The sequence below is a fragment of the Scardinius erythrophthalmus genome (genome assembly GCF_964197995.2).
Source record: "Scardinius erythrophthalmus genome assembly, chromosome: 2".
NCBI lineage: Eukaryota > Metazoa > Chordata > Actinopteri > Cypriniformes > Leuciscidae > Scardinius > Scardinius erythrophthalmus.
Window position 1 is genome coordinate 54,526,823 of NC_138222.1, and position 26,303 is coordinate 54,553,125.

Here is a 26,303-nt window from a genome sequence, read left to right on the forward strand (position 1 = left end):
ACAGGATGGCAGGAAAATCAACAATGTTTGATAATGTAGGCTATAGCGTGAATCTGAAATCCAGCTTTGTTGATTGGCACTTTAGGCAATGATGATTAGATGGGTAGAGACACATTTGCACAGCTTGTATCAAAAGGAAAGGTAAAAAAAGACAGAACAAAAAAACTATGAGACAGTTTTTAAATGATTATTTACAACCCTCAGAAACACTGTAAGCAGCACAGTCTTTGTATTGTAGTCTTTGATATACATTACAGCATGATGTCTTATTTTTATAAGGATGCGTCAAAACAGGGAAGACAAATGAATGTCTTGTTAATTTAAAGCTTTCAACACATCACATATTCCACAGTTACAAATAAATGAGCTCTGAATTGCTGAATTGCACAGCATAATACTCATACTATTTCTGTATTAAATAACATGTATACTGTGTGCATAGCATGCACATTTTATACACAGAATACCCAGATGCCTTACTAGATTTGATAAATACAGAATACACTGCAGTGCATAGAACACTATATCCCACAATGCAATGCAATCTAACCCTTTATCTGATGAAAGAACGGCAAGATAACCATATTTTTGTGTGTTTATAATTTTTTCTTGTAATTAGGTCATGTTAAAACGATGGTTATGTGCATAATCCATATCGTTTCACATGCTATTCTTAAAGAAGCATCAGGCAGTTTATAGTAAATACTGCAGTATGCAGTACACTAGTATTTCATTTCGATAACGGCTACACTATCACTCAAAAGTTTGGGGTCAAAACTTTTCTTGTATAAAAAAAGCATCAAATTGATCAAAAGTGACTGTAAAGACATTACAAAAGGATTTCTATTTCAAATAAATAGATTTCCTTTCAAAAAAAGTATCCTGGTTTCTACAAAAATATTAAGCAGCACAATTTTCAATGCTGATAATATGAAATGTTGATTAGGCAGCAAATCAGCATATCAGAATGATTTCTGAGGGATCATGTGACAATGAAGTCTGGAATAATGAAGCTGAAAATTCAGCTTTGATCACAGGAATAAATTACATTTTAAAATATATTCAAATACAAAAATAGCTACTTTAAATTGTAATAATATTTCCCAATATTACTGTTTTTACTATATACAAAAATGACTTACACACCCCAAACTTTTCAACAGAAGTGTATATGTAATTGTGAATATGATATTAGTGAGATCAACACTATCAAGTGTATGTCAGTCTCGTCAGATGAATTTGGGATGCGTGTTTTTAATACTACACTACTCCATTCAGACACGCTACCCACCACACGCACACACACACAGCGACACTCACGGCTAGTCAGGCGGAAGAAATACCTGGGCTGGGCCGCTTGTGAACGCATGCCGGAGGAGTGAAGTCGGCCTCAGGTAGACTGCCCTCATAAGGAGGCGGAGAGATCGGTGGAGACGGAAGCAGAGTGGAGTTCGGGCTGGTGATGTCCCCCTCCCCCACCAGAGTCAGATCGCCCAGCCCTTCCTCCTCCGGGCCCTGGGGACCAGTGGGGCGTAGGATAGGGGAGAGTGGAGTGATGAAAGGGATCGAGTCAGGGCTGGGTGCACGGGGGTGTCCGTTAGAGGAGCTGGGTTTAGGGGGTTGGGGGTTTGTGGTGGTGTGGCCGGGTTTATGGGAGGTGGGGGTCGAGCAGGCAGGAGGTTGGGGTTCGGGATCAGGATTCACACGGAGAAAGTCGGGAAGCACGAGATCTTCTTTTCTCAGCAAGCCTCTCTGGTCATCGACGCGACTGCTCTGGGCACGACTCAACAGCTCGAAAAATGCTACAAAAGAAGAGTGATTTAGACTATAAGTAAACAGTAACCATTACAGCACGTAACCCAGAAATAATTAAGCCGAAAGACAAAACATGGTACAGTTTCTTGACCCAAAAAGTATTGGGATATTTCAGCCACTTTTTAAAAAGTGTATATATATATATTTATTTATTTTCACTATATAAATATATATATAAAAAAATGACTATCTATTCATTTTCACTGTATATATATATATATACACATAGGCTATATATAGTGTGTTGTTATTGTAAACTAAAACTATTAAAACTTTTTTTTTGTTAATTTAAATAATACTGAAATTTTTTATATATATATATATACACAGAGGTACTAAAATGACAAACTAAAAATAAAATAAAACAAGACCGACATTTTTTAAAATAAAAACAAACAAAAGCAATTTTAATAAAACTGAAAATATAAAAAAACTAATTCAAAACATTAATAAATATTATAATGATATATAAATTAATAAAAATAACAATGGGAAAATAAATCATTTTAAAGGAAGAATACTCTATTCAAGCTAAACAGTGAGGCAAACACATTTGTAGATGTGACTTAAGTTCTCAAATACCTTTTGACAAAAACAATGTACATAATACCACTGAAAAGTCAGCATAAAGTGTAAAATAATTACCTTCTGCTTCATCTATAATATTCTTTTTCCCTTTCTTCCTGTCTGACGCAGCTGTCCGGGGATGCTTGTCTTCAGCATCTCCTTTCGACGGTTTCCCTGCCGAGCTGTCGTCTCTCTAGCAATGCAGCAAAGACAGATGTAGGACGACTTGAGTATTTGGCTGAATGTCTTACAGACTGACATGTTCATGAAGGTTTTATTTCCCTATATAAAATAGGAATTTTGTCTGAACACTGGAAAAACCTGTTAGCATGCATGTACCCACAAGTTCATGCTCAGCACATCCACACATGTTTAGAGTTAGTAATAAACAGAGAATGTTGTAAATGTATCTAGACTAGAGTATGTTGGATGAATCAACATGAGGGTATTTAGAGGAACGAAGCAGGCAGGACATCTCACACTATCACATTTACTGAAGTCACTCTCACCTCTCGTAGGAGACCTCTCATGGCAGCTGGTGTTTTGGAGTTGAGTGTTTTAGACTTGTCTGGTGAAGAAATACAACAAAACAACAATTACACAAAGGAATGTTGAAATGACCGTGAACACAATTACTTGATATTATCAGGGAGAAGTGGGAAAGTAAATAGTGCACAAGGCCATGTATGTGTGTGTGTGGTTCAGGTATTCCCAACGCTATGAGGAACAAATGGCCCCACAGGGATAGCAATACCAGTAATTTGTTACTTTGTGGGAAAAATTTTTGATCCCCATGAGAAAACAGCTCATAAATCATACTAAATTATGTTTTTTTTTTTGAAAATGTAAAAATGCAGAACATTTTCTGTAATCGGTAGGTTTAGGAGATAGAATATAAATCAGTCTGTGTGTGTGTGTGTGTGTGTGTGTGTGTGTGTGTGTGTGTGTGTGTGTGTGTGTACCTGTGGCTGGATCAGCCCTCTCCAATACAACTCGTAGACCATCAAGGTTTGATATGGGCACTCCAAGATCCAGAATCTCTGTCTCGCCACTCTAAAAATGTTAAAAAATTTGCATTAGCCTCCTGAATGTGACAACTTTACAAATAAAACTTGCAGTAATTGATTCTTTGACACATACAGGTTAAAGTTCTAGAGGGAATGTTCCAGTTTCAGAAAATATAAGCTCTAAAAGACTGTTGAATACTCGTGATTACCACAGAAAATGATTTCTATGCATATCTCAGTTTGTCAAACAAAATGGTGTGTATAGTAATAGACTTTTACTTTTATTTTTTAGAATGCCATGCACAAGACACTGGAAAAAACATCAAACACGTCCGTCATCCCATTTTCATGGTAAAACAATGGAGTAGTAGCACAGAGGAATAGAAAAGCGCGCTCTATCTGACAGAAAAGTAAAACCTCAGAGGAGTCAACAGCATTCACGCACGTCTTTCAAAATAAAAGTAAAAAAGTTTTGTTGTTGTTGTTTCTTTGACTACACACTCCGTGACCCACTCAAAACAGTCTTGCGACCCACTTTTGGGTCCCACCAGTTGAGAAACGCTGCTTTATACTCCTGCCAATAATGCATGTTAACACGAGACTACTGATAAAATTGCTTAATTACCTCATCTGTGTACAATTAGAGTTGATATTTTTTTAATCCTGTCATGATTATATGATATAACTATCCACAAAGTACTGTTTAAACGAGCAAACTGCATTCTCAAAAACGATGGTAATGCAAGACTAAACACCCTGAACAGTATTCCCATAGCTAAAAGGAATATTTAGACAATTCTATAGCTCAAATAACACACCATTTTATGTGGAAGAATTTAAATAAGCACTTGAACAAAAATACAAGCTGCACATTTAGTTAATAGTTTTGAAGCCATAACATTCTTCGAGGTATCAAACACTGCTATATGAAATGTTAGCATCTGCTACTATATCTGTAGTTTTAGCTATGCCCCACATTCTAGCGTCACATATATCTTCTTCTTTGCTTTTGAAGGTTAATGCTGAACGTCTGTGCTAAGCGATATAAGTAAAAGCTTCATAGACCACTGGCTAAAAATAAACTAACTTTCATACTTTGCAGAGCTGGGAAGTGGCTTTGTTTTCAAGCCAGTACAGTCGTTTCTCTCTGCTTAGTTCTGTCTTCCATTAACTTCTAAAAGATGGCTCAGATGAGAACTGTTTAAGAGGGGAAATACTGCAGCGGAGAAGCAGCGTTCCTGCTATACCACATAACTCCACACCCTATGACACTGAACCAGTTGCGTGTACATTTCACACCAAGGAATCCTATTATTTTAAATTTGCTATAACATTATAAAAATGTAAATTAGATGAGACATTTTTGGATTATTGCCCTTTTTGGATTATTAAGACGGAATTTAAATCTGTACCAACAGTGTGCACTGTGTGCAACACAAAAATATACAACGTATCGTACCAACCATATGTGACCCTGAACCACAAAACCAGTCATATGGGTCAATTTTTTTAAATTGAGATTTACACACCATCTGAAAGCTGAATAAGTAAGCTTTCCATTTGTGTATGGTTTGTTAGGATAGGACAATACTTGGCCGAGATACAACTATTTGAACATCTGGAATTTGAGGGTGCAAAAAATCTAAACATTGAGAAAATTGTCTTTAAAGTTGTCCATTTATGTTGGCGATTGTGCTGCATTCACTCACAAATGTTTTATATATTTACGGTAGGAAATTTACGAAATATCTTCATGGAACATGATGTTTACTTAATATCCTAATGATTTTTTGCATAAATGAAAAATCAATCATTTTGACCCATACTATGTATTGTTGGCTATTGCCACAAATATACCCGTGCGACTCGTGACTGGTTTTGTGATCCAGGGTCACATACTGTATGTGTAATTGGTCACAGCCAATCACTTACTATTCTGGCCACCAAATCGCCAAGGTGGAGTCCATACTTGGCAACCACAGGACGCAGAACCTCAGCCACAGGCTTTGTGGGTTTTGCTTTCAACCCAACCGATCTGTTAATGGGTACCAGGTCCAGTCTGAAAATAGAAAACAGGGTGGATTTATTTATAGTTAAGCGCCAACCACAAGACATTTGTTTGATAGTCTTTCTACATTTATGACATATGGTCCTCTTAGAGAAAACAGACTGTGCTTCCTACTGAATATAAAAGTCAAAATAACAGAACTCCATTTGGGTGCAAATATTTGGGTCATTAAATGTTAAGGGATTATCATGAACTTTCAACTGAGCATTTGAATATTTCCAGATCATCTGTGTGAGAGAGAGATGATAACAACAAAATGTACCTGAACAAAGTGCGTTTCTCAAGACGAAGTTCTCGGGAGCTGAGGGTATTACTATCTTGGTCCAACACCAAAGGCTAAGAAGGGAACAATGAGAGGGGGAAAGGAAATCACAGACAAAACTCAAGTTTAGCATTCACAGTATAACTAAAGGAGACATTCTAAAGCTTGTGAAGGGTCTCTCTACCTTCTCTCCTCCAGTGAGGAAGAGGTCGACAGCAGCCAGGTTAATGTGCTGTTTTTGACAGAGCTCTAGCAGCACCTGTCTGATGGAGGCGCCCTGTCGTAGAGGAATGGAGCAGCTTGAGCCGTCGGGCAGGATTACTGTACACGTCCTGCAGCATCGATCTTTGTCCTTTTCCCAAACAGAACCTGAACGTCTCAGCTCACACTGCTTTTCAGATACACAAAAATTGTAAAAAACACCCAGAGAAGCAAAAACATTGGTTTGTTCATGTGCCAAATTGCTATGCTGCCTGGCAACTGTAAACAGCCTACAGTTAGTTTAATGAAACGTATGTCATATTAGTAGTGAAAAATTTGTCTATTAACATTTTTATTAAAGGAACACAAAATAGTGTTTGGTTTATGTTGCACTAAGAACACCCCCGTTACCTGTGGTAAAATCACTGTACTGTACGGTCACAATTCTTGCTTTGATTTGCTGAAAAAGCCTCCCCTTGCATGTCTAATGGCTAAGTATTTTTGTAACTCCCTAGTGTTTTAAATAGTGCACTCCTAAACTCCCTAATGTAACTCCCAATCCTCTTACCTCATTCTTTCCTCCGGAACAGGTAGTGTTGAGCTCTTGACTCGCACCAGAAGACAGTGAACCCTGAGACTCTCTCCGCCCATTACAGTCTGTCCACACATATGGATAATCAATCACAACATGGCAAATGTCATATATTATACATTAAACTGATTTCAGAGTGTGTTTACAACGTACAAAAAAATTACCAAAATAAACGTATATGTTCTTTGTTTCAAAAAATGGTGTTCTATTTTCTTAAGTAGGAAAGTCTGGGACAAACTCTATACATTAAAGGCATTAGAAATAATAAATGAGGAAGATATTTTTGTATAGATAAGATGAAAGTTCATGAAAAAACAAAACACATGCTTTTCCTGCACATTTTAAGTGACAAAAAGAAAGAAGCTGAAATATGTTTTTCATAAAAATCAACCCCAGTTGAAAAAACACAATTAGATGTGTGCACATTGAATAAGCTGACAGGACATCATTAAATACATTCACATCCAATTCAACACGTAATAGGGAAAAAATAAAGCTAGGCGTGCGTCTATCAAGTTTTGTAAAACTGTTTATGATGTTTTCCTTTCAAAAGAACACTTTTTAAAGCATTTACATGCCTTAAATGCAGTCTTATTAAGCATGATCAATGTAAGTACTCATTGCTACATCAACAGCAGATCTACGAAAATGTAAGATGTTATGAAAACAAGAAATTAAATCATGAGACATTGTTTTGAAACTCACTGTAAGGTAAATCAGGGGCTTCTCTTTTCTTTTGTCCTTTCCCAATACTTGGATATCTGTACCAGGAGAAGAAGCCATTTTTCTTATCAGAGTGTTTCTCTCTGAGGTCATCACTTGACCTGCCTGTTTTGGGCTTCTTATTTTCCTGTAAAACAACATGACACAATTAGACAGAACACCATGGCAGTGAATCAGGAAATGTCAGTATACTTGACGTCCAATAAATGCTTTATAGCATGAAAATAAGCAGTGGGCAGTATGGACAAAATGTTATACCATGGAATATTTTATATTATATAATCTTATAATTTTACATTATTATATTATTTTATATTAAGGTAAATGTATGTACCAAAATTTCGTTTTCTTTCCTGGAAATTAAAAAAAATGGTTTTAATATTTAGTGATATTTTCATATTAAAAGGTACACTATGTAACTTTTGGCCCTCTAGAGGTTACAAAAACTGCATGCATTTTGCAGAAGAACATTGTTTTGGTTGTGCTTTGTCTCTGCGTGTGGATGAATATGGTTATCCACTGCTCATAAAACATTCACTACTAGACTTCAGAGATATAACCAGTTTAGATGGAAAGGATCTTAAGCTGACTAGCTGAAGACGTTACTGTAGCTTTGCCCATGGACACGGTACTTAAGACAGTACTTTACTTCCTTACATTTTTTTATTCCAGCACAGCACTACAACAACCATAATGAATCGACCCTTCACAATAGATAAGATGCTTTACAAATAACTCTGTTAGAGCTACATATGGCAGTTTATCTGTTCAATAAAATACCTTTCTCACCTGTTGGGTAATAAAAATGCTATCTCCATGTCGCTTTTACAACATTTCAAATCCCTCCAGTCAATGTTGATTTTTGTTTTATTACCATCTTTGTCAAGTTCTCTAATTGCCAGCAGACTCTCTTCTGATCTTTGTTTTTAACAGGTGATTCCCCAGAGGTTGGAGATGTTTAGTCTTTCTCACTCGTTGTGACAACTAACCTCTGCCACTCCCACACCACAGATGCGTCAAAGTAGCCGGAGCAACTTTTCTCTATGTACGTATATTACGAGACAGGCGAGTGACATATCTACACAATTTTCCACAAAAACCATCCTGCAGAGTCTAAAATATAAACACTTACCATAGTGAATCACAGTTAGACAAAAACACGTTTTGGAAGAAGAATTCATGGTGAATTGACTTGAATTTAGTTAATTATGGACAAAAAAAGTTTTATAATGTACCTTTAATATTAATAATTCGATATTATTTAATATTATTTTATTGTATTTTTAAAAATTATGTAGCGATGCATTAACACAGCAAAAGGTAATGTTGCTTGGCATCTGTAGACAACTAATAAAAATAGTTTTTCGCATTACTCACAAACCTTCCTTGAGTTATTGTTGCTGTAGTGAGATTAGTACCTTTTTAGGTGTGGAGAATGTGGAACGGTCAGAGTTCAAGCTGTGCTTAGAGGGGGCGGGACTACATGGGATTGGGCAGGGGTCAGGGAGAGGTCGGCCTTCTACCTCAGCCATCATACACTCCTGATAGAGAGTGGACTTCAGGAACCGAGCATAACTGTCCATCTTCATCAGGTTAAAGATCTGCAGGGATGAGTCAAGGTTAAAAAAGGTTATTCTTGATTGCCAAACAATGACAACTTTGTGAATGTGAGAGTGTAATCATGTGTGTACATCGACCTGAAGCTGTGGCTGTTTGAACATGTTAGGCTGTGGAGCCGTCAGGACGTCGTCAGCAAGTTGAGCTTGACTATCAATGTTCACCGGCATAGTAGCTTTACTTGAGAGGAAACGATTGTAGATCTCTCTGGCCTTCTGGGACAGCTGAAAAACATCAAAAATATTATTAAAATAAGATAAAAACCTATTGACCCGTATGCTCATAAATGTGAGTAACTGATGACAGAATTTTCATTTTTGGGTGAAATATCACTTTAAGGGTCCGTGAGGATTTCAACAGAGGCTAAAGGAGAAAGATGATTAAATATGTATCACTGAGAGAACCGTGTATGTGTTGCAGATGATTACCTGCTTTTTGTCATGTTCTGGAACTTGGCTAAAGCATTCACAGGCCTGCCAGAATAAGATGTTTTCCTCACTAAACTCCTTCTTTAGAAACTCCTGCAGGAACATATAACAGTACATTTGGATCTACACTACTATCCTGTGACATTAATACATTTCTACTTTATGATATGATGCCAACAAATGAATCAACACAAACTATCAATCTGATATACACAAAGGCAAGCCTGTCAAAAACTCACTGGCCATAAAAAATGTATTTAGTTAACAATAAGCACATGTCTAAGACAAACTGCAGTACTTACAGAAAAATAGCGGACACCCACAGGATCTTGGAGCAAACGCTCAAAGCTGATGGCCCATGGTGCAACACGGCGCTCTGAGAAGCGACAATGGTTGTTGACGCTAGGCAGACTACCATTACTTTCCAGACTGCTCACGCTGCCGCAGTCGTGACGCTTGATTCCACTGCGCTCTGGACCAGGCAAAAAGTAAATATAAAAGTCGAGTTGATTTAGGATGAGATTCTTGAACTGTTCTGGTCTGGATCACAAAAATAAAATCGCTTCTCTGTTCTGAGATGTCTTTAACACTGAGGCATGAGGAAAGGAGTGGGAATGGTTTTAAATGTTAAGATGTTCTACACACAGCATACAGATAACTATGAGGAATCATCAAAGTGCGTAATTTCAGTCACTAGCGTTAACAATGGAATTGAAAATAATTACTGTTTTCAAACAGGTTTCCTTCAGTCTGACATTGGTTAGCCAAACATTCAAAATTCACACCATTGGTTGAGCCAGTGTGTTACGAGAGTAATGTTGAAAATACCACAGAGCCTGTGTTTACACATTTTGGGGGAAATGAATGTTACTTTTAGTTAGAATGTATTTTAACATCAGAAAAATGACACATTTGTGAATTTGTGAGTGCTTCACTTGCTTACGAATCAAAAAATTGCTTACAAATCACAAATATATAATTCATTGTGTTTTGTATCTTTGTCACAAACAGTTGCGGTCTATCGTGTGTAATATTTGTTTTTCCTTACTTTCAGTTAGACAAGTCCAGACAAACCTCAAAACTTTCTCAGTAAATACCGCTGTCATAACTTCCTTCAGGCAAATCAGAGGAAACATCCTCACTGGGTTGCTGACAGTTTTATTGACACTTTTGCTTCTGAGATGGCCAAAATTTTTCTCTGAGCACTTAATCCACCGAAACCAAAATCTTTAAGTGTAACTTTTTACTCAAGACCTGTTTTAAGGGTGTATAAAGAGGATATTAAAGATTTAATATTCTATATTGACGACAAAATAAATAACTCACCTAAGATAATAATAAAAGTAACTCAATAAGATAATGGAAGTAAATAGATCATGAAATACACACAACTGTTCAAAAGTTTGGGGTCTGTACAATTTTTTTTATGTTTTTGAAAGAAGTCTCTTATGCTTACCAAGGTTGCATTCATTTGATCAAAAATGCATTAAAACCTTAATATTGTGAAACATTATTTCAAATTAAAAATAACTGTTTTCTATTGTAATACATTTTCAAATGTAATTTATTTCTATGATCAAAGCTGAATTCTATGAATTTTATAAATTTTATAAATTATACACTACTCTTCAAAAGTTTCAGCGTCCTGAATTTTCAGCATCATTACTCCAGTCTTCAGTGTCACATGATCCTTCAGAAATCATTCTAATATGATGATTTGCTGCTCAAGAAACATTTATTATTATTATCAATGTTGAAATCAGTTGTGCTGCTTGATATTTTTGTGGAAACAGTGATACTACTTTCAGGATTCTTCGATGAATAGAAAGTGCAAAAGAACAGATTTTTTTTTTTTTTTTTTTAATTATGTATGTCTTCACGTGATGAATTAAATGCATCCTTGCTAAATAAAAGTATTATTTAAAAAAAAAAAACTTTTGAAGAGTAGTGTATAATTTATAAAATTCATAACATATATAGCTCAACTATATTATACAATTGCAACAGATTACTTCAATTACACAATCAAATATGTAACTCATCAATATACATTTAATATTATATATTTTGGAAAAAGTGAGGTTTGTTTTATTCTCAGAGTAAAACTTAAGAGCACTTGCTTAAATTATGATCTTGCACTTCTCTTGTACCATTTTTCTTGTATCTCTTCATAGACAAATCAACACTTATACCACACAAATACAATGTAATGGATCACACGTTAAACAACACTGCTTTGAGCCTAAAATATTTATTATAATAGCAATCTCCACTTAAAGCCAACTGACACAGGAATTCACAACTTCCTGAATTGTTTTTGAGAAAGGGTTTAAACAGAGTACTCACCTCCATCTGACGCAGCCGACTGAAAGAGAAGAAAAAAAGACATGAATGAGCTATTGCCATCCTGACTTCGGTGGGGCAGAGGAGGAGAAAAAGAGGAGAGAGGTAAAGTTACTGAGCTGGAGAAAATGCCTGCAGACATCTCAGCAGCTTCTCTCATCTTAACTGAACGTGTGTGAGATATGTGTTTGTTGAGAGGGGAGGGCTTTGACAAATGGTGTAGATGTAGTTGTGTGTAGTAACACGCAGCTGTTCACACCTCTGCTCTGGTTACCGCCCACAAACACACACGCAAACACACCAAATGACCTGACTCAGGCCTGGCCAGACACTTGCAAAGACCATAACTTTAACACAAAGCTTTAGTCAAGTTTTTCAGGTCATAAAAATGCTCCTGCTTCCCTGAGCATGAAATGAAAACTGAATGAATGAGAGTAAGAATGCAAATCAATACCCAGGTCCCACGTACATGGAAGCTGACCTATATGGTAAAAGTAAAACCACATAATAACTTCTCTGCCTATTCATTTACATTAACATCACGGCTAACAGAGGTGTGTGTGTGTATGTGTGTGTGCGTTCGTGGGCTGGGAGCAAAGCACATGGACAAACACACATCATGTTTGTTCAGTGGGAGGAAGTGTAACGGAATGAGGGCAGTTACTGGGACAGCAGAAGGACACACAAAGGAACAGAAACTTTTGTGAGGAGAATACAAATGAGATTTTACAAATGTAAAGGCGGGAGATAGAAGTTCTTTGTTGGCACATAATAAAACGATGGAATCAGATTCATGAGTCACAGAACCTCTGGACAATGTTTACTGAGTGATATCATGCATGAACTTGCACTATTCTATCTGGTGCCGTTTATCTAGACGGATTCGTTGTGTCAAGGGCTTTAATTTCAGCCGTAGGCACTTTTCATTGTGTGCACTGCTAAACTAATGCCAAACTAACACACCCGTCCAAAAAATATTTCCTTCTAGACACAGATGCTCTCAATGCAATTAAAGGGATACTCCACTTTTTTTGGAAATAGGCTCATTTTACAACTCCCCCAGAGTTAAACAGTTGAGTTTTGCCGTTTTTTGAATCCATTCAGCCGATCTCCGGTTCTGGCGGTACCACTTTTAGCATAGCTTAGCATACATCATTGAAGTGGACAAGACCATTAGCATTTCTCTCAAAAAAATGACCAAAGAGTTTAGATATTTTTCCTATTTAAAACTTGACTCTTCTGTAGTTACATCGTGCACTAAGACCAACGGAAAATATAAAGTTGCAATTTTCTAGGCTAATATGGCTAGGAACTATATACTCTCATTCCTGCGTAATAATCAAGAAACTTTACGGCCGTACCATGAGTGCAGCAGGCGTAATGATATGACGCAGCGCCTGAAAATAGTCCCCAGCTCGGTAACTTCTAACGCTCCCTGTGCAAGCAGGTTGTCACGTTGGTTATGTTGACGGAAGGTAGCCTATTTTCAGAAATGCTAATGGTCTTGTCCACTTCAATGATGTATGCTAAGCTATGCTAAAAGTGGTACTGCCAGAACCGGAGATCAGCTGAATGGATTCGAAAACGGTAAAACTCAACTGTTTAACTCTGGGGGAGTTGTAAAATGAGCCTATTTCCCAAAAAAGTGGAGTATCCCTTTAAAGGAACAGTAATGCAGTTACAATGCAAGTCAATAATAAAACTTGTCTCATTTAAGCCATAAGGTTAATACTTTTAAGTACTAGTCTTCTAGGAAGATGAAATTATGCATATACATAAATTATTTATTAATAAGTAGATACATAATATTTGACATAAATAACAATGTTAGGAAGCAAATGTACTCACACTAGTCTAATATTAACATGTATAAAAATAAATAAATAAAAGCTTAACTTGAATTGAATCCATTTTTTTAAAGAGCTCTGGTTTTCATTGTTTGTAAATACGATATTTGACATTTAGCTGCATAAAAGTCACACAATATGAATAGGAGCATTCATATCTGTCTGTAATGGCAATGAGTTAAAATAGCAGCTCATCAACACTCAGAAATGGCACATTCCAGTCCCAGTATGTCACTATTATCAAATCTGAGCTCACCATGACTAACGGAGAGCTATTTATATGCTAATAAAAGACAAGGATTCTGAGAATGGAGAACGGCTGAAGGCGGAAACATAAGACAACACTTTAATCATTGGGGTTCATGTGAAGGGCATCATTCTGTTATCTTGCAAATGGTTTTGACCAGTGATACATGAAGTGCTAAGCATGAATACTTTTGTGATGATCTAAGAAAAAAGAGAAGAATAAGGACATGAAGTGCTTCCAATCACTTTTTTCAAAACATTTGCGATAAAAATTTTTTTATTTGGTTCATATTTATTCATTTTCACTAGATTAATTAGATGTATATTATGTTGCTATGGTGTTGCTCTAGATGTTTGTTAGCTTACAGTCCCAAGTAGTCAACCCACCTTTATTTATACAGCACTTAATACAATACAGATTGTTTCGAAACAGCTTTACAGTGATAAACAAGAAAATAATGATTCAAAGATACAAACAGAATTCAATTCTGCTGTAATGCAGCTCTAAAAAGACATCAGTAAACGGTCATTATTAATTTAAAATCAGTTCAGTGTCGATTCCGTTTGGTTCAATAACTGTGTAAAGTTCATCAATTATGGAATGAGTTCAGTTCATCTATAAAGCTCTCATCCAAGTCAATAATATTGCAGAAAATTAAAGCTAGGGTAGGCAATTTCGGAGAGGCTCGCAATAGTAAGTTAGCTTTGAAAGCATGAGATCCCACCCTCCCTTCAGAGCGTCTCCAAAGTCACGCCTCCTCCACCAAAACACATGAACACACACAGGCAGATCAAAGTCTGCAAAGCATTAAATTGCCTTGTCTCAAATCACATAACATTACAATAATAATGAACGTAAACAACTTAACTTTCGCCTCTGATGCCACAGAAACACATAATTCGGTGACTGAGGACGTGAACAGCTCCGTGTAGAACGTCACAAGTTGCCGTCTCTTAATTACGGTAGTTAGGACATACCGTGAACACAGCATGAGCTCGTTTTTTTGGTTCAGGAGGAACTGGCTGCTGGCCAGACGAATGAACATGGTGTGGTTTAATTAAGTCAGATTGTGGATTGATATCATTCAAAATATTACGTAAAAAGTAAGTTTAAAAAAAGAGAGAACCAACCCCCAAGTCTAAATAGCTGTTTCCATCCACCTATTTTTAAGTGCATTTTGAGATATCGCATAAAAAAACAGTGGATAATGCAAACAAGCTAAAAATGCGAATGAAAAAAAACGTATGCACTCAAATGAGTCGGATAAACTTTTATTCCAATAAAAAACACATGCATAAACTACAATGGGAACACATTAACCGAATAAATTCCTTGATGCGCATTAAAAAAGGCTGCAATGGGATGGTATAACTGGACTAACCAGCGGACTGATCTCATTGCACAGCATCTGAAATGTTTTGATTGTTCTGAAATGCCTAAGCAAAGTCTGTTGTCAAAGTGGTTCAGTATAATTCAGTCCCGAACTGTCTTACACGACAGGCATCTGCCCCCGAAAGCAAAATAATTTGTGATGAAACGCAGTTTTAAAAAATAAAAAAATTGCGTTTCATCACACTCTGCGCACACTCTGAAGCGCAAGTAATTTATTATACGAAATTATTGTTTTTGCAGGCAAAAAATTGTGGCCTAATGGTTAGAGAGTCGGACTTGTAACCCGACTTTTTATTATTATATGCAGTGGCTTCTCCTACTGCAGCAACTTCCATTTTTCTTAGTGATATTAAGTTTATTAGGAAGTGGCGATTATGTTCTCTTCGGCTCATTGGATGGAAACAGTGCTTTATTCACAAATGTTTTCTGCGATATTTCAATTTTGTGCAACTTTGGATGGAAACATAGCTAATGATTTTTCTGATGACATTCTACATTACATTCCAAGTGAAATCCCTATTCCCCAGATGGCTTGTTTCCCTTATTCAATGTTTTATTATCTGTCAGCCATCACCAGAAATCACATGTTTAGAAAAGTAATAGCACAGCTCTCCTCGACAATCTGCATGATTCGAGCTATCATTCATCTCTATAGCATAAACAGTGCAGGACAAGTTATACACCACCAAAGTTAAATACCTATAGTTTGAGGTATATTTAAAATCCTAATCCTGTAGTAAAAGCAATAGTGATGCTTTCCTTAGTGAGAACAACGAACAATATACAAACAGTGTTGCATTCTCTAAACATAAACATATGAAAATACTGCTTAAGCCTTGTCTGCAAAGTAGGTCTTTTTTCCATCACATCCCAGTCCAAGAATGCTCTTAACACAGTGTACAGACGCAAGAGGGATGGCCTTCAAAAACCACAAGCCTCCAGGCCACTTCAAAGCGTAAATGTGTCTTAAAATGGTGAGTTGCTCTGGCCGGCTTATGCTCCACTCTGAACAACTCAAACTAGAGTTCACTAATAAGATTCATGAGTCCAAATCCTTCACTGTAACAATCTCAATCCAAGACCAACTGATAAAGACGTTCTCTAACAAAGTCCTACCAAACCCACTGATGTAAACCTCACTCCTTATAAGACCAGAAGCAGCCCCTTCTATGCTTCTAATTGTAGTGAGGGATGAAGTTAGTAATGGGAAACAGAGGGAGAAAAGACAGAGAAGGGAAGAAAATAAGAAGCTATGAAACGCTGGAGCCTGGTTACCATTCGTTTTGTGCCACCACCCTGGTGTATTTGGTCAGAAACACTATGGCAACAATTCATCTCAGACCACAGGCTGTGAGGCCAGCAATGACACACGTCTCAGGCAGAGGTGCTCTATATATATATATATCACACGGTCCCATGAGCAAACGTGTTATTAGACGGGGGGTTTGCAGCAGCAGGATCTTGTAGGCGTGCAGCGTGGCAGGGTTCAAGGGTGCCTTACAGACATCTGGCTGTTGTGACCAGCTGTGTGAATGAATGACATTCTTGTGAAGCAATCAGATGCCTTGGAACTTATGAGAAGTAAAACCAGAGAACTGAGTGGAATCCAAGAGGAAATAATGAGGTAACTTCTGTGTTTAGAAGAAACCAGGTTTGAGCCTGTTCACTAGAATAGCACAGGGAAATTTCAATGCATGTCATCAAACTATAATGAAGCTCATTTTCATTTTCAGTCTGTGTCTATGTATTAGGTGTATTTTAAAATTTTCTGAAGAAAATGTGAGTGGTTTCCTGATGCTAAGCTATTGTAGGTGACACGTTCTTTTGTGGTCGCTAGGGTGTTTTTGCAGTAGGCCTACTCCGTATAATTTATCACTCTGTAGAATTTACCCTAGATATTTCACCTTTGAGTTTATGGAATTTTATTTTTAGGTTTTATCATCCACCTGGTATAAATGGTACAATTGCTTACAATTGCAGAAGTAACAATAATAGTATAATAACTCATGTCCATAGCACAAACAACATTGAACCCCATTGACTTTCAATGTATAGACCAAAAAAACATGAAGGTGAGTAGATGACAGAATTTTCAGTCGAACAATTCCTATGAGTATCAGCAATAGTTATGCCTTATGATGTTAAATAGACATGGCACCTTTGCATTTTCAGGCCACACAGAGTGTCCCTGTTTACACTAGTGCGTTTTCTACATAACTTTTGCTACTGATACGTCTGGCGTCCACACTACTACAGAGCCTTCGACCCTCGAAAACTGAAACTTTTGGCAACGCTGCTGATAGTTTGAAGGACCAAAACGGAGACTTTTGAAAAACAAAGGCATGACTGCCCACATTCGCTCCCTGATTGGGTCTTCTGTATCCCTCCCTGATTCGTCAAGCCCCTATCATATGACCATTATGCCACCGGAACACGACAATAACAGACCAGCGTCCACAACCGTGTAAACAATAACATGGAGACGGAACTGCAAGCTTGGCTGACTTGCCATTGTGCAGTTAAACTCTGCATTTCTGTCCACATGCGCAAGAGGCAAGCTATTATAAGAGCAATCGGCAACTGTTTACACTTGTACGCGCATGCCCGGTGTGCATGAATGGTCATGTGACATGTGTTTTCAGTCGTGTAGTGTGGACGGAGATCTTTACTGAAACACAGTGGAAACGCCAGTATGGACGGGTTTTTATTTTAAAAAGCCGCGTTAAATGAAAACGCACTAGTGTGGGCATAGCCTAAGTCTTCCTTACAATCACAAATGACTTTCTTCTGATGTCTTTGCACACCTGCCATATTCCCTTCTTCTTGTGAATCTTCACACCTCTATTGATGTTACGAAAGCAACTTTAGCCGCAACTACATGTGTGGCAAAAGCTGCCGAGACTTGCTTTGTTTATATTTCCACATTCTAGACTACATTAGGTGACGACTTGCCCTTTTAACCTCCAAGAAATAAAACTGGATTCTCTCAGTTTGAGAGTTTTTTTTTCTCTCAGTCGAAACCGTTTACATCACCTCTGTGCTGTCAAGAAAGATTTTTCTTCTCATTCAGGATGTTCTGCGAATTCAAACAAACATATTCTAGCTTCTTCTGTTGACATTTGTTGATAAAGGAAGACAAAACCCATAGCCAGAGCACACTATCTCTAGGCTACAGCTAAAAACACCATTACAAAAGAAAAGCAGTTGGTCTAAACAAAATTTCTTGGCTTGTCATAGCATGTTTAAACTGATGTTAGACGTGATATTCTGACAAATCACAAAGACCCACAACCACAGGCGAGAATACACTTAAATTTAATTTAATTTAGTAATGACAACTTGATGAAATTATGAAATGAAAGTGAGGGGTTCAAACTTAACTTGCTCCACCATGCAACATTTCTGATGTTTTTTCAGTTTGCTTCTCTGATGGAACCACTCTACTTCGATACACCTTTAAAATAGCAATATTATTACATAATTCCATTACATATATTTAATATATTTTCTAATATGTGCCTTTTTACCAAACAATGCCTATTGATATTTATTTACTTACAGATTTTTAAAAGCTGGACTTTGTATCATCAGTATCATCATATAACCGATGCAAATGGATTAAATAAACTTCTGTTTTACAAGTGTAACATAATTTAACGCAATGAAATTAAGTAGTGACAAAATGTTCAACAACTGTGTTGTAACTTAACTGAATTGAAACTAAAGTAAAGTGAGGACAGACGTCCGGACACACAACTGTGGAAACATCAGAGTGTGAAACGACTGAGTCTCAAGTCCAGAGACTCCCTGCCACAGCTGCTCAGTGTGGGAGTGCAGGAATGAAATAAAACAGCTAATGAGTAAAGCAGCTGGTCTAACCTAACCCGATCATTTGGCTTTGAAAAAAAAAGAAAAAGATCTAAACCGGAGAAAAAGACTGTAGCGCAAACTTACCACTCTTGGGGGACGCTTTTTCCTGAAAGAAAGTCTCCTAATGAGACTCATAGTCAGAAGGCTTCTTCTCTTTGTCTGTGATTTTGGATTCATTACTGCAACTGCATGTGTGGGTGATTGTGTGCACTGTTTGTGTGAATACCTGAAAATCTCCACCCAGGATCAGATAGCGACACAAAGAGTCTTGTCGGTACATGTTCAGTCGGCCCCCAACATATGACAATCCGCTACAGACTAACTGAATTCTTCTACTGTAGGCATCATAACTAACCTGTCACACACAATTTATACAACTGAAACTTCCTCAAACTCTAACTGATCAGCTCTGTGATCAACATATTCCCTGTCTTCATTTTTTCTTTTTTTTTTTTTAAGTTAATTTTCATCCTTTAAACAAAGAATGTCCCTTAAGGTAAGTAAATATTTTGTTATTTGATCATTCATTTCGGTCCATTGTACTATTGACTAAAATATTGTTTTTAATTAGTTACATTTTTAATTTGTTGTTTTTGTTAATGAAATTAAAATTAAGTGATAACAATTATCAAAATAATAAATAATAATGAAAAATAAAAAATGATAAAAATGAGTATTTAACAATTTAGAAATATATCAAACATAAAAACGTTTCACTATAAATAATAAACAAAATATTGTTAACTTGTAAGTTTCTGAAATAAAGCAAACAGGCTACTATTTTTTTCAAACATGATGAAAACGTGAAAAACAAATATATAAAAAAACAATGTCAGATATTAACGCAATGCATGTTTAAGAAGAAAAATGTAGAAAGAATGAATTCAAATGCACCATGTATTTGTGAGATATATCCATAGGGGGTTTCACACCAGAGGAATGCTTTCACAGTTCCTATAACTATGAGAACTGCAAGATTTTAGTTATAGAAATTCCTTTTAGGGGGACTAAATTAGCTCTTACTTCAGAGGTGGGTCTAACCCAGCACAATAGGAACTACCAGTGATGTAGGTGTACGTTGATTGGCCGCATGGAACACATGCCATACGAAACACCAGCACCGTGTAAACACACAGTTCACATATACTTATACGAGCCGAAGCACTTCTCAACCTTTACGCTACGAAGTTGTTGACATTGTTGAATGCCACGCTTACATGACGTCGCTGACAGACGGCTTACGTCACTTCTCAGTTCCTACTAGTGGTGAGAATTCAACCACGAAAACGGAGAAAATTTAGTTCTCAGGGGACTGCCCTGGTGGCTTACTACACGTGAGAAAGCCCCTATTGCCTTCATTATCGTTGTTCAAATCTTGGTCAATGAACATTTTCATCAGCAGTCCTTTTGATGAAATACAGCATATTCAATTTGTATTTCATGTGAGATTATTTAAAGAAGTGCTTATGGATAAATTTAGACATTTTCATTTTTCTTAGCACTGGGCACGATGGGTGGGCCTTTCCCAGACTGAAGCTGCCAGGGAAGGGTGATTATATTATATGCTATTTTTCTTTTTCATTTTGGTTTCAAACCAACTCTCAACTGTATTTGGGGATTCTGTGGTAGGAAAAAATAGAGTTTGCCAGCCCTATATAGGCTGGGCTGGTGTGTAAGTTTCTGAGTGAGAATACACTGTGAGCTCATGAATGTGTGTATGCGGGTTGGGTGTGTATGTATGAGGGAGAGATAAAGAGGGCTGTAGATTTACAGCATTAGTTTCCGCTTATTCCAGTCAGTGGCTCCAGATTAAGGAAGTATCCGTTCTGTTGGATGAGCCGACTTGATCTGACTTTATAAACTGACAGATGAACACACTCCTACTTCAGCTGAAATTATTTTTAAGTTTAGTTTAAGCTGCGGCCCAGAGCAAATTCTATTCTGAATTGTAGACTCATTTTCAAGGAGGAAAAACAAATCTCTTCCGCTTATCTCTGGCAGACAATAAACTGCCTGAAAATAACATCAGAGACCTCAGAGGAGACTTCCTTTGATCCCGACGGAGGAAGGGAAAGCCTGATAAGATGGTTTGCTCAAAATGTGTCTACTTCAAGTGTTCATTATACAAGCTGCCAGTATTCATTGATTTATAAGTCCAGAAAATGTAAAATAAAGAAAAAACACTATGGTTTGCCATTCACCTAATCAGAAGCAGTGACATCTCAATGAAACAACATGATTACAGAGAAGAATGAAAATCAAAACCAGACGCAAAATGGAAACCACAAAATATCGTTTACCAAGGTCATGTATTCTCTTCCCAACCATAAAACGAACCACAGCAATATTTTAACCACTGACTTTGAATACATTGCCTGTGGAAGACCGTCCTTGTAATCATCAGGACAAAATGCCAAAAAAAAAAATCACACTGACCTGGATCTTATGAGGAACAATGACTGGATCGTCTCCATGTGTAAATAATACTACATTCACTTAAGAGGTCACAACCGGAGGAATGTTTGGCCTCTGGACAGAACATCCACAAAACAAAGCACTACAATACAGCACAATATCTAAGCTGAGATCTATAGTTACAGCATCCTTCTCCTTTTTATTGATGCTTTTATGCGTCAACTACAATGGGCTGTGTGAATGGTGTTAAAGTTTCTAAACCAGTTTTTGTAGAAAAACCCGGTCAGATCGCATCAGTAAGACACAGTTGTTTCTTTCAAATCTGAAAATATTTACATAGTGCCACATTTGCATCTGTGATTTGCACAAGATAAACATCTCTCCACTCCTTTGTGTAAGGGTAAAGTCCTGGAGGAAAAGCATCCATCATCATCTAAGCTTAACCCCATGACCCCACCCAAAAACACTTTCAAACGTTCTCTCCTTCCTCCCTCTCTTTGTACCGAACCAGCGGTCTTTCAAACTGAAACCTAACACTCATAATTATATGTGGGTAGATCTCTTTCCTGACAAATATAGTTCCCTGTGACCAAGTGTATACCCATCAAAGCAATTTCAAAGCACTCGTGGAGTATTGGAAGGAGACAACCTGTTATATGACCGAGGTAGGCATGGGAATAAATGAAAGAGTTCAAGGAACATATGGAGGTGCTTCACTTAAAAATTTTTTTTTTTGCACTGGGACTGAATAAGTTCTTGATTTACATTACAGGTTTTTATATATAAGTCATTTGGTCTCTGGGTTCTTTAAAGCACTACAAGCGCAAGACCAAAACCTAGTGAACTGCCTATCTAGACAACATTTTAAGTATGCTGGCTTCTAAGATCAATCCAACTGAAATTTCAATCAAATAAAAGATAAAATATTTTAAACATTAAAAAATGTTTTGTTTTGTTGTTTGCTGTCTTACAGGGGAGCTATATAGCTATGTACGAAGGCAGCTTACTAGTTTTGAGTGGATATTAAAACAATATATGAATAACTTATATCCTTGGTCCATGTCAGCAGAGGCAGCTGTAAGGTTACTTTTATAAAGTGCTGATTTGAAAAGGTTAATAATGAGGGGTAATAATCTGCTGTAAATTACTGCTAAATGGCTCAAACCGGAAAAACAGAGCTGAGCTAAAGAGAGAAAATTAGCCCCCGGCTGCGTCCAAAACAAAAAAAAAAGAAATGCAAGGCAAGCATAAGAAAATCTGTGTTCAACCCACATCAAACAAAACCAAACCTTTAACCAGAACCAGAGCAGAGCTTCTTTCATCTGAATAACTCAATGTCTTAAAACAATTAGTCACTAATGAGCAACAATGGTGCATGTCCATTTGAGCCAGACACTCCTCAAAAGCTTTCATGCGATTATTTATTGTTACACCCTGTCTACACCGGACATGCAACTATGGACATTCTCGGTGTAGACGGTGTTATTGGTCAGATGCACCAGCTAACGGGTGAAGGAGAAGTCTGTAGAGCAGCAGGTGGACACAGTGAATGCAGATGGAGGTGAGCAGGGTGCTGGCCTTGGCGTTCATCTCACACAGAAAATAATCATTTTTTCCATGCACGTGCCTAAAAACACTATTTATTCATCGCACAGGCTATCTGAGCAGTGGTTCCCACTAGGGGGCCTCATTAAACTTCCAAAAGGTCCACAGGATGACTTTAATTAGTAAATAAATGATTATTAATATATTAACAAACACAATCCAACTTGTAATGTCATGTCTTGTATATATAGACCAACTGCTTTTTATCTCTTGCCCTTCCACGCAGGAAGGAGATGACAGTAAAAACCACTTGACTTGATCTAAATTAAAATGCATTTTAATTTAATTTAAAATGGATTTCCCTATTCGCATAAGATTAGAATGATTATTTCAACTTTATAGTTATAGTTATCTTTATAGTTTTCATTCTTGGCGTGAACAGCCCTTTTAAGCGAAATCAGGTCAAAGGAAACATTTCTGTTGGACAGAGGAATAATCACATCGCCTGTGGTTTTGGGTTACCAGACCTGGGAGCACAGAGAGGCCACGCATCTAGAGAAAGAAAACATCGCCCTTTAGCAGAACAGGTGGCCTTTGCTCAGAGAATCAGAAATGCAACTGTCAAACCACATGGAATAAGGACAAATATGCAAATCATCCAAGAAGAATGAATACCAAGTGCAGACTTGTGTCAAAAGATAGACATGTTTTGCCTTATCTGGGAGCACATCTTTGAATGATAAGTCATGATGGTGACCTCATGGATAATTGTTATATCTAGTAAACACATAAAAATGAAAGAAAGAACAACAAGTAAAGCAATGGTATTTGACATAGGTTTTACACAATGTCTTTTGCAAAGACAGCAAGGAGTGTGAAAGTGAATACACTTGGAGAAGTGTTGACAGACCGCTTAAGGCTATATTTGACATAGCAGTTTCAGTGTAGAAGACCAACCCAGAGGAACAAGAGCAAAGTTTGAGTCCAGCTGAGAAATCCTGCATTGATGTCATCCGTTTCAAGTATGGTTTACTTAAAGTTTACGAAGTATAAAGATTTACTCCACACTGACCAAAACATTCCAATGCGAGACCACACGCACAAATGAAACACTTTGGAGAATGAATTTCTAAACAAATATCTATTCTAAATATATATAGAACAATCCATATGCATAGAGTCTTATCCAAAACAGATGCAGTGACTTCAGGAGGGAACTTACAGTAGAGTGAAGAGTCAGTGTTGGCTCCATTCGTAAGTATTATTAGTCCTCAGGGCTCCAGTAGACACCCAGTGTGAATAAGCATGTCCATTCAGCCGCACGCTCTGTGAGTTCACAGGATGAAGCTGAAGTGAATGTGACTATCTTCTGAGTTCCAGCTCTATCCCTGCATTCAGACCGTCTGACTTTCCCTTCTGCGCTCTCTCCCTTTTCCCTCCTCCCGTCTCCTTTCACTCTGCGCTTCAGACAGATTCCTCCTCCCACTAACTCCGCTACCAATAAATCCTCACTCTCTCAGACCTACCGAAAACAACTGTGATGTCATGTTGATTTGAGAGGAAACTCAAAATGTTTAAGTTTATGATTTGAGGCATGCTGTCTTTTTCACTTGCATAACGTTTTCTTAAGAGTTCTTATGAGCTATAGGGAAAGCTCGGATAAAGTGTTTGACAGACAGAAATGTTCAAGTTGAGTTGTGTGGGTGTGAAAAGTGGTCAGTTTAAAATCAAGCAGGAATACAGTGAATTGAATTACTAAGAGTAGAACTAGACACTCCTCTCTGAGATTCTCATTAGTTAATAGTGGGCTGAAGAAAAAGTTTCTAAATTTGAACTCTCAACTTTGTCACATTACTGAGCATCACTTTCGCAAACCTTTGCGATTCCATCAGTGGATCTGCAGCGGTCGCTGACGCAACTCTCTAAACTGTCAGTAAAGGTGCAAGTTTTTTCATGTGGCAAAAAAGTAGTACTCTCTATCATCAAAAGTGTAGCGATGAATGAAGCACAGCTCACGCAGAAGTCACTTTCAAACGGAAATCTGCATGGGGAAATCTTTCACCCTCACGCGAAATTCCTAATTGCATGGATTCCTATTGAAATGACTGGATTTGAAACATTTACCGAACAACAGCACAAGTAAACGTACCTTAAAACTGGCATGCAACATGAAAAAAAACTTTTGTTTAGAGAGTTGCGTCAGCTATAAATCAAGAAAAAATTTTCTTAACATAAATTCCCACATAGACATAGACTCTTATATAATACCTAACAAAAGCACACACCACACTTTTTACAATATGTAATGTAATGAGTGCATTAATTGAGCAACAAAGTATGTTTTCACATACCCATCCTCAACCTAAGCACAAGCTTCAATCTTCAGCACAATGGTAACATCAAAAACTAACATAAACTCTTCTAAATCCTCACATAACAGAACACAAATTTCCTGTTTCACATTTTTCCCAAAATCACATAAAATTACATAATTAGTCATTTCAACATTTACTCACCCAATCCACTCACACCCAAAGCAAGCTACTAGAGCAATGAACTAGAAATCCACAGCTCATTTAAATGCAACACAAATGTATAAGTAAAGTAAACTTCCATTATAAACATTTCAGTGGATTGAAAAAAACAAAACAAGTTAGATTGTGTTGCAATGGCTTATTTTAAATACTTTTTTTAAGGTGTGTGTGTGTGTGTGTGGGGGGGGGGGGGGGGGTTACAGCATCTACTAGCAGGGGCTAAAGAAACCTTGACCCCCTGGATGTCTCACATCAGGGGCGTCCAAACTCTTTCCTAGTGGGGTCACTGTCCAGCAGAGTTTAGCTCCAACTTGCCTCAAAACAGCTGCCTGGGAGTATGCCTAGTAGTTAAACATTAATTAGCTGGTTCAGGTGTGTTTAATTGGGGTTGGAGCTGAACTCTGCAGGACAGTGGCTCTCCAGGAGCAGGAGCAGACACCCCTGTCTCACATTGTAAAGACTCTGCAAAGATGATCCTGTCTCACTTAAGAAAGGAAGGTTCAGTATTGGAACACTGGAACTACAATTTTCCAATCAGTCACTCAAATAGGTGGAACTATATTCTTTAAGCTATATCTGTTAATAGCTTTTTGGAAGATAAATTGCCAGAAATCAGTACTGGATGGATTTTCTGCAATATAATTTTTTTTCCATCATAGATATGATATAAACTTTCAGCTGTTGTAAATCGGCTGTAAATCCCAATTCCTTGGGAAATAAATCTACCATGTGCTATAAAACTATCAACAGCAACAACATAAAATTGTGTAGCATTTGATAATAGCTTTTATGATAAAGTCCTAACTGGTACCATTTCAAAGTCTATCCTC

At 37.3% G+C, this 26,303-nt stretch overlaps 1 protein-coding gene across 1 annotated transcript in view; it reads right to left on the minus strand.

The window, feature by feature from the left end:
• rgs12a (regulator of G protein signaling 12a) overlaps positions 1-26,303 on the minus strand; it is a gene marked incomplete at its 5' end in the record, with an annotated part of 36,726 nt that overhangs the window by 2,920 nt on the left and 7,503 nt on the right. Inside the window, 14 exons of the mRNA XM_081391446.1 lie at positions 1,344-1,802; positions 2,461-2,575; positions 2,892-2,950; positions 3,345-3,435; positions 5,322-5,448; positions 5,720-5,793; positions 5,904-6,110; positions 6,489-6,577; positions 7,218-7,362; positions 8,654-8,836; positions 8,933-9,076; positions 9,281-9,373; positions 9,583-9,752; positions 11,627-11,645. Coding sequence (XP_081247572.1) covers positions 1,344-1,802; positions 2,461-2,575; positions 2,892-2,950; positions 3,345-3,435; positions 5,322-5,448; positions 5,720-5,793; positions 5,904-6,110; positions 6,489-6,577; positions 7,218-7,362; positions 8,654-8,836; positions 8,933-9,076; positions 9,281-9,373; positions 9,583-9,752; positions 11,627-11,645 — 1,975 coding nt within the window. The remainder of the gene's footprint in view (positions 1-1,343; positions 1,803-2,460; positions 2,576-2,891; positions 2,951-3,344; positions 3,436-5,321; positions 5,449-5,719; positions 5,794-5,903; positions 6,111-6,488; positions 6,578-7,217; positions 7,363-8,653; positions 8,837-8,932; positions 9,077-9,280; positions 9,374-9,582; positions 9,753-11,626; positions 11,646-26,303) is intronic.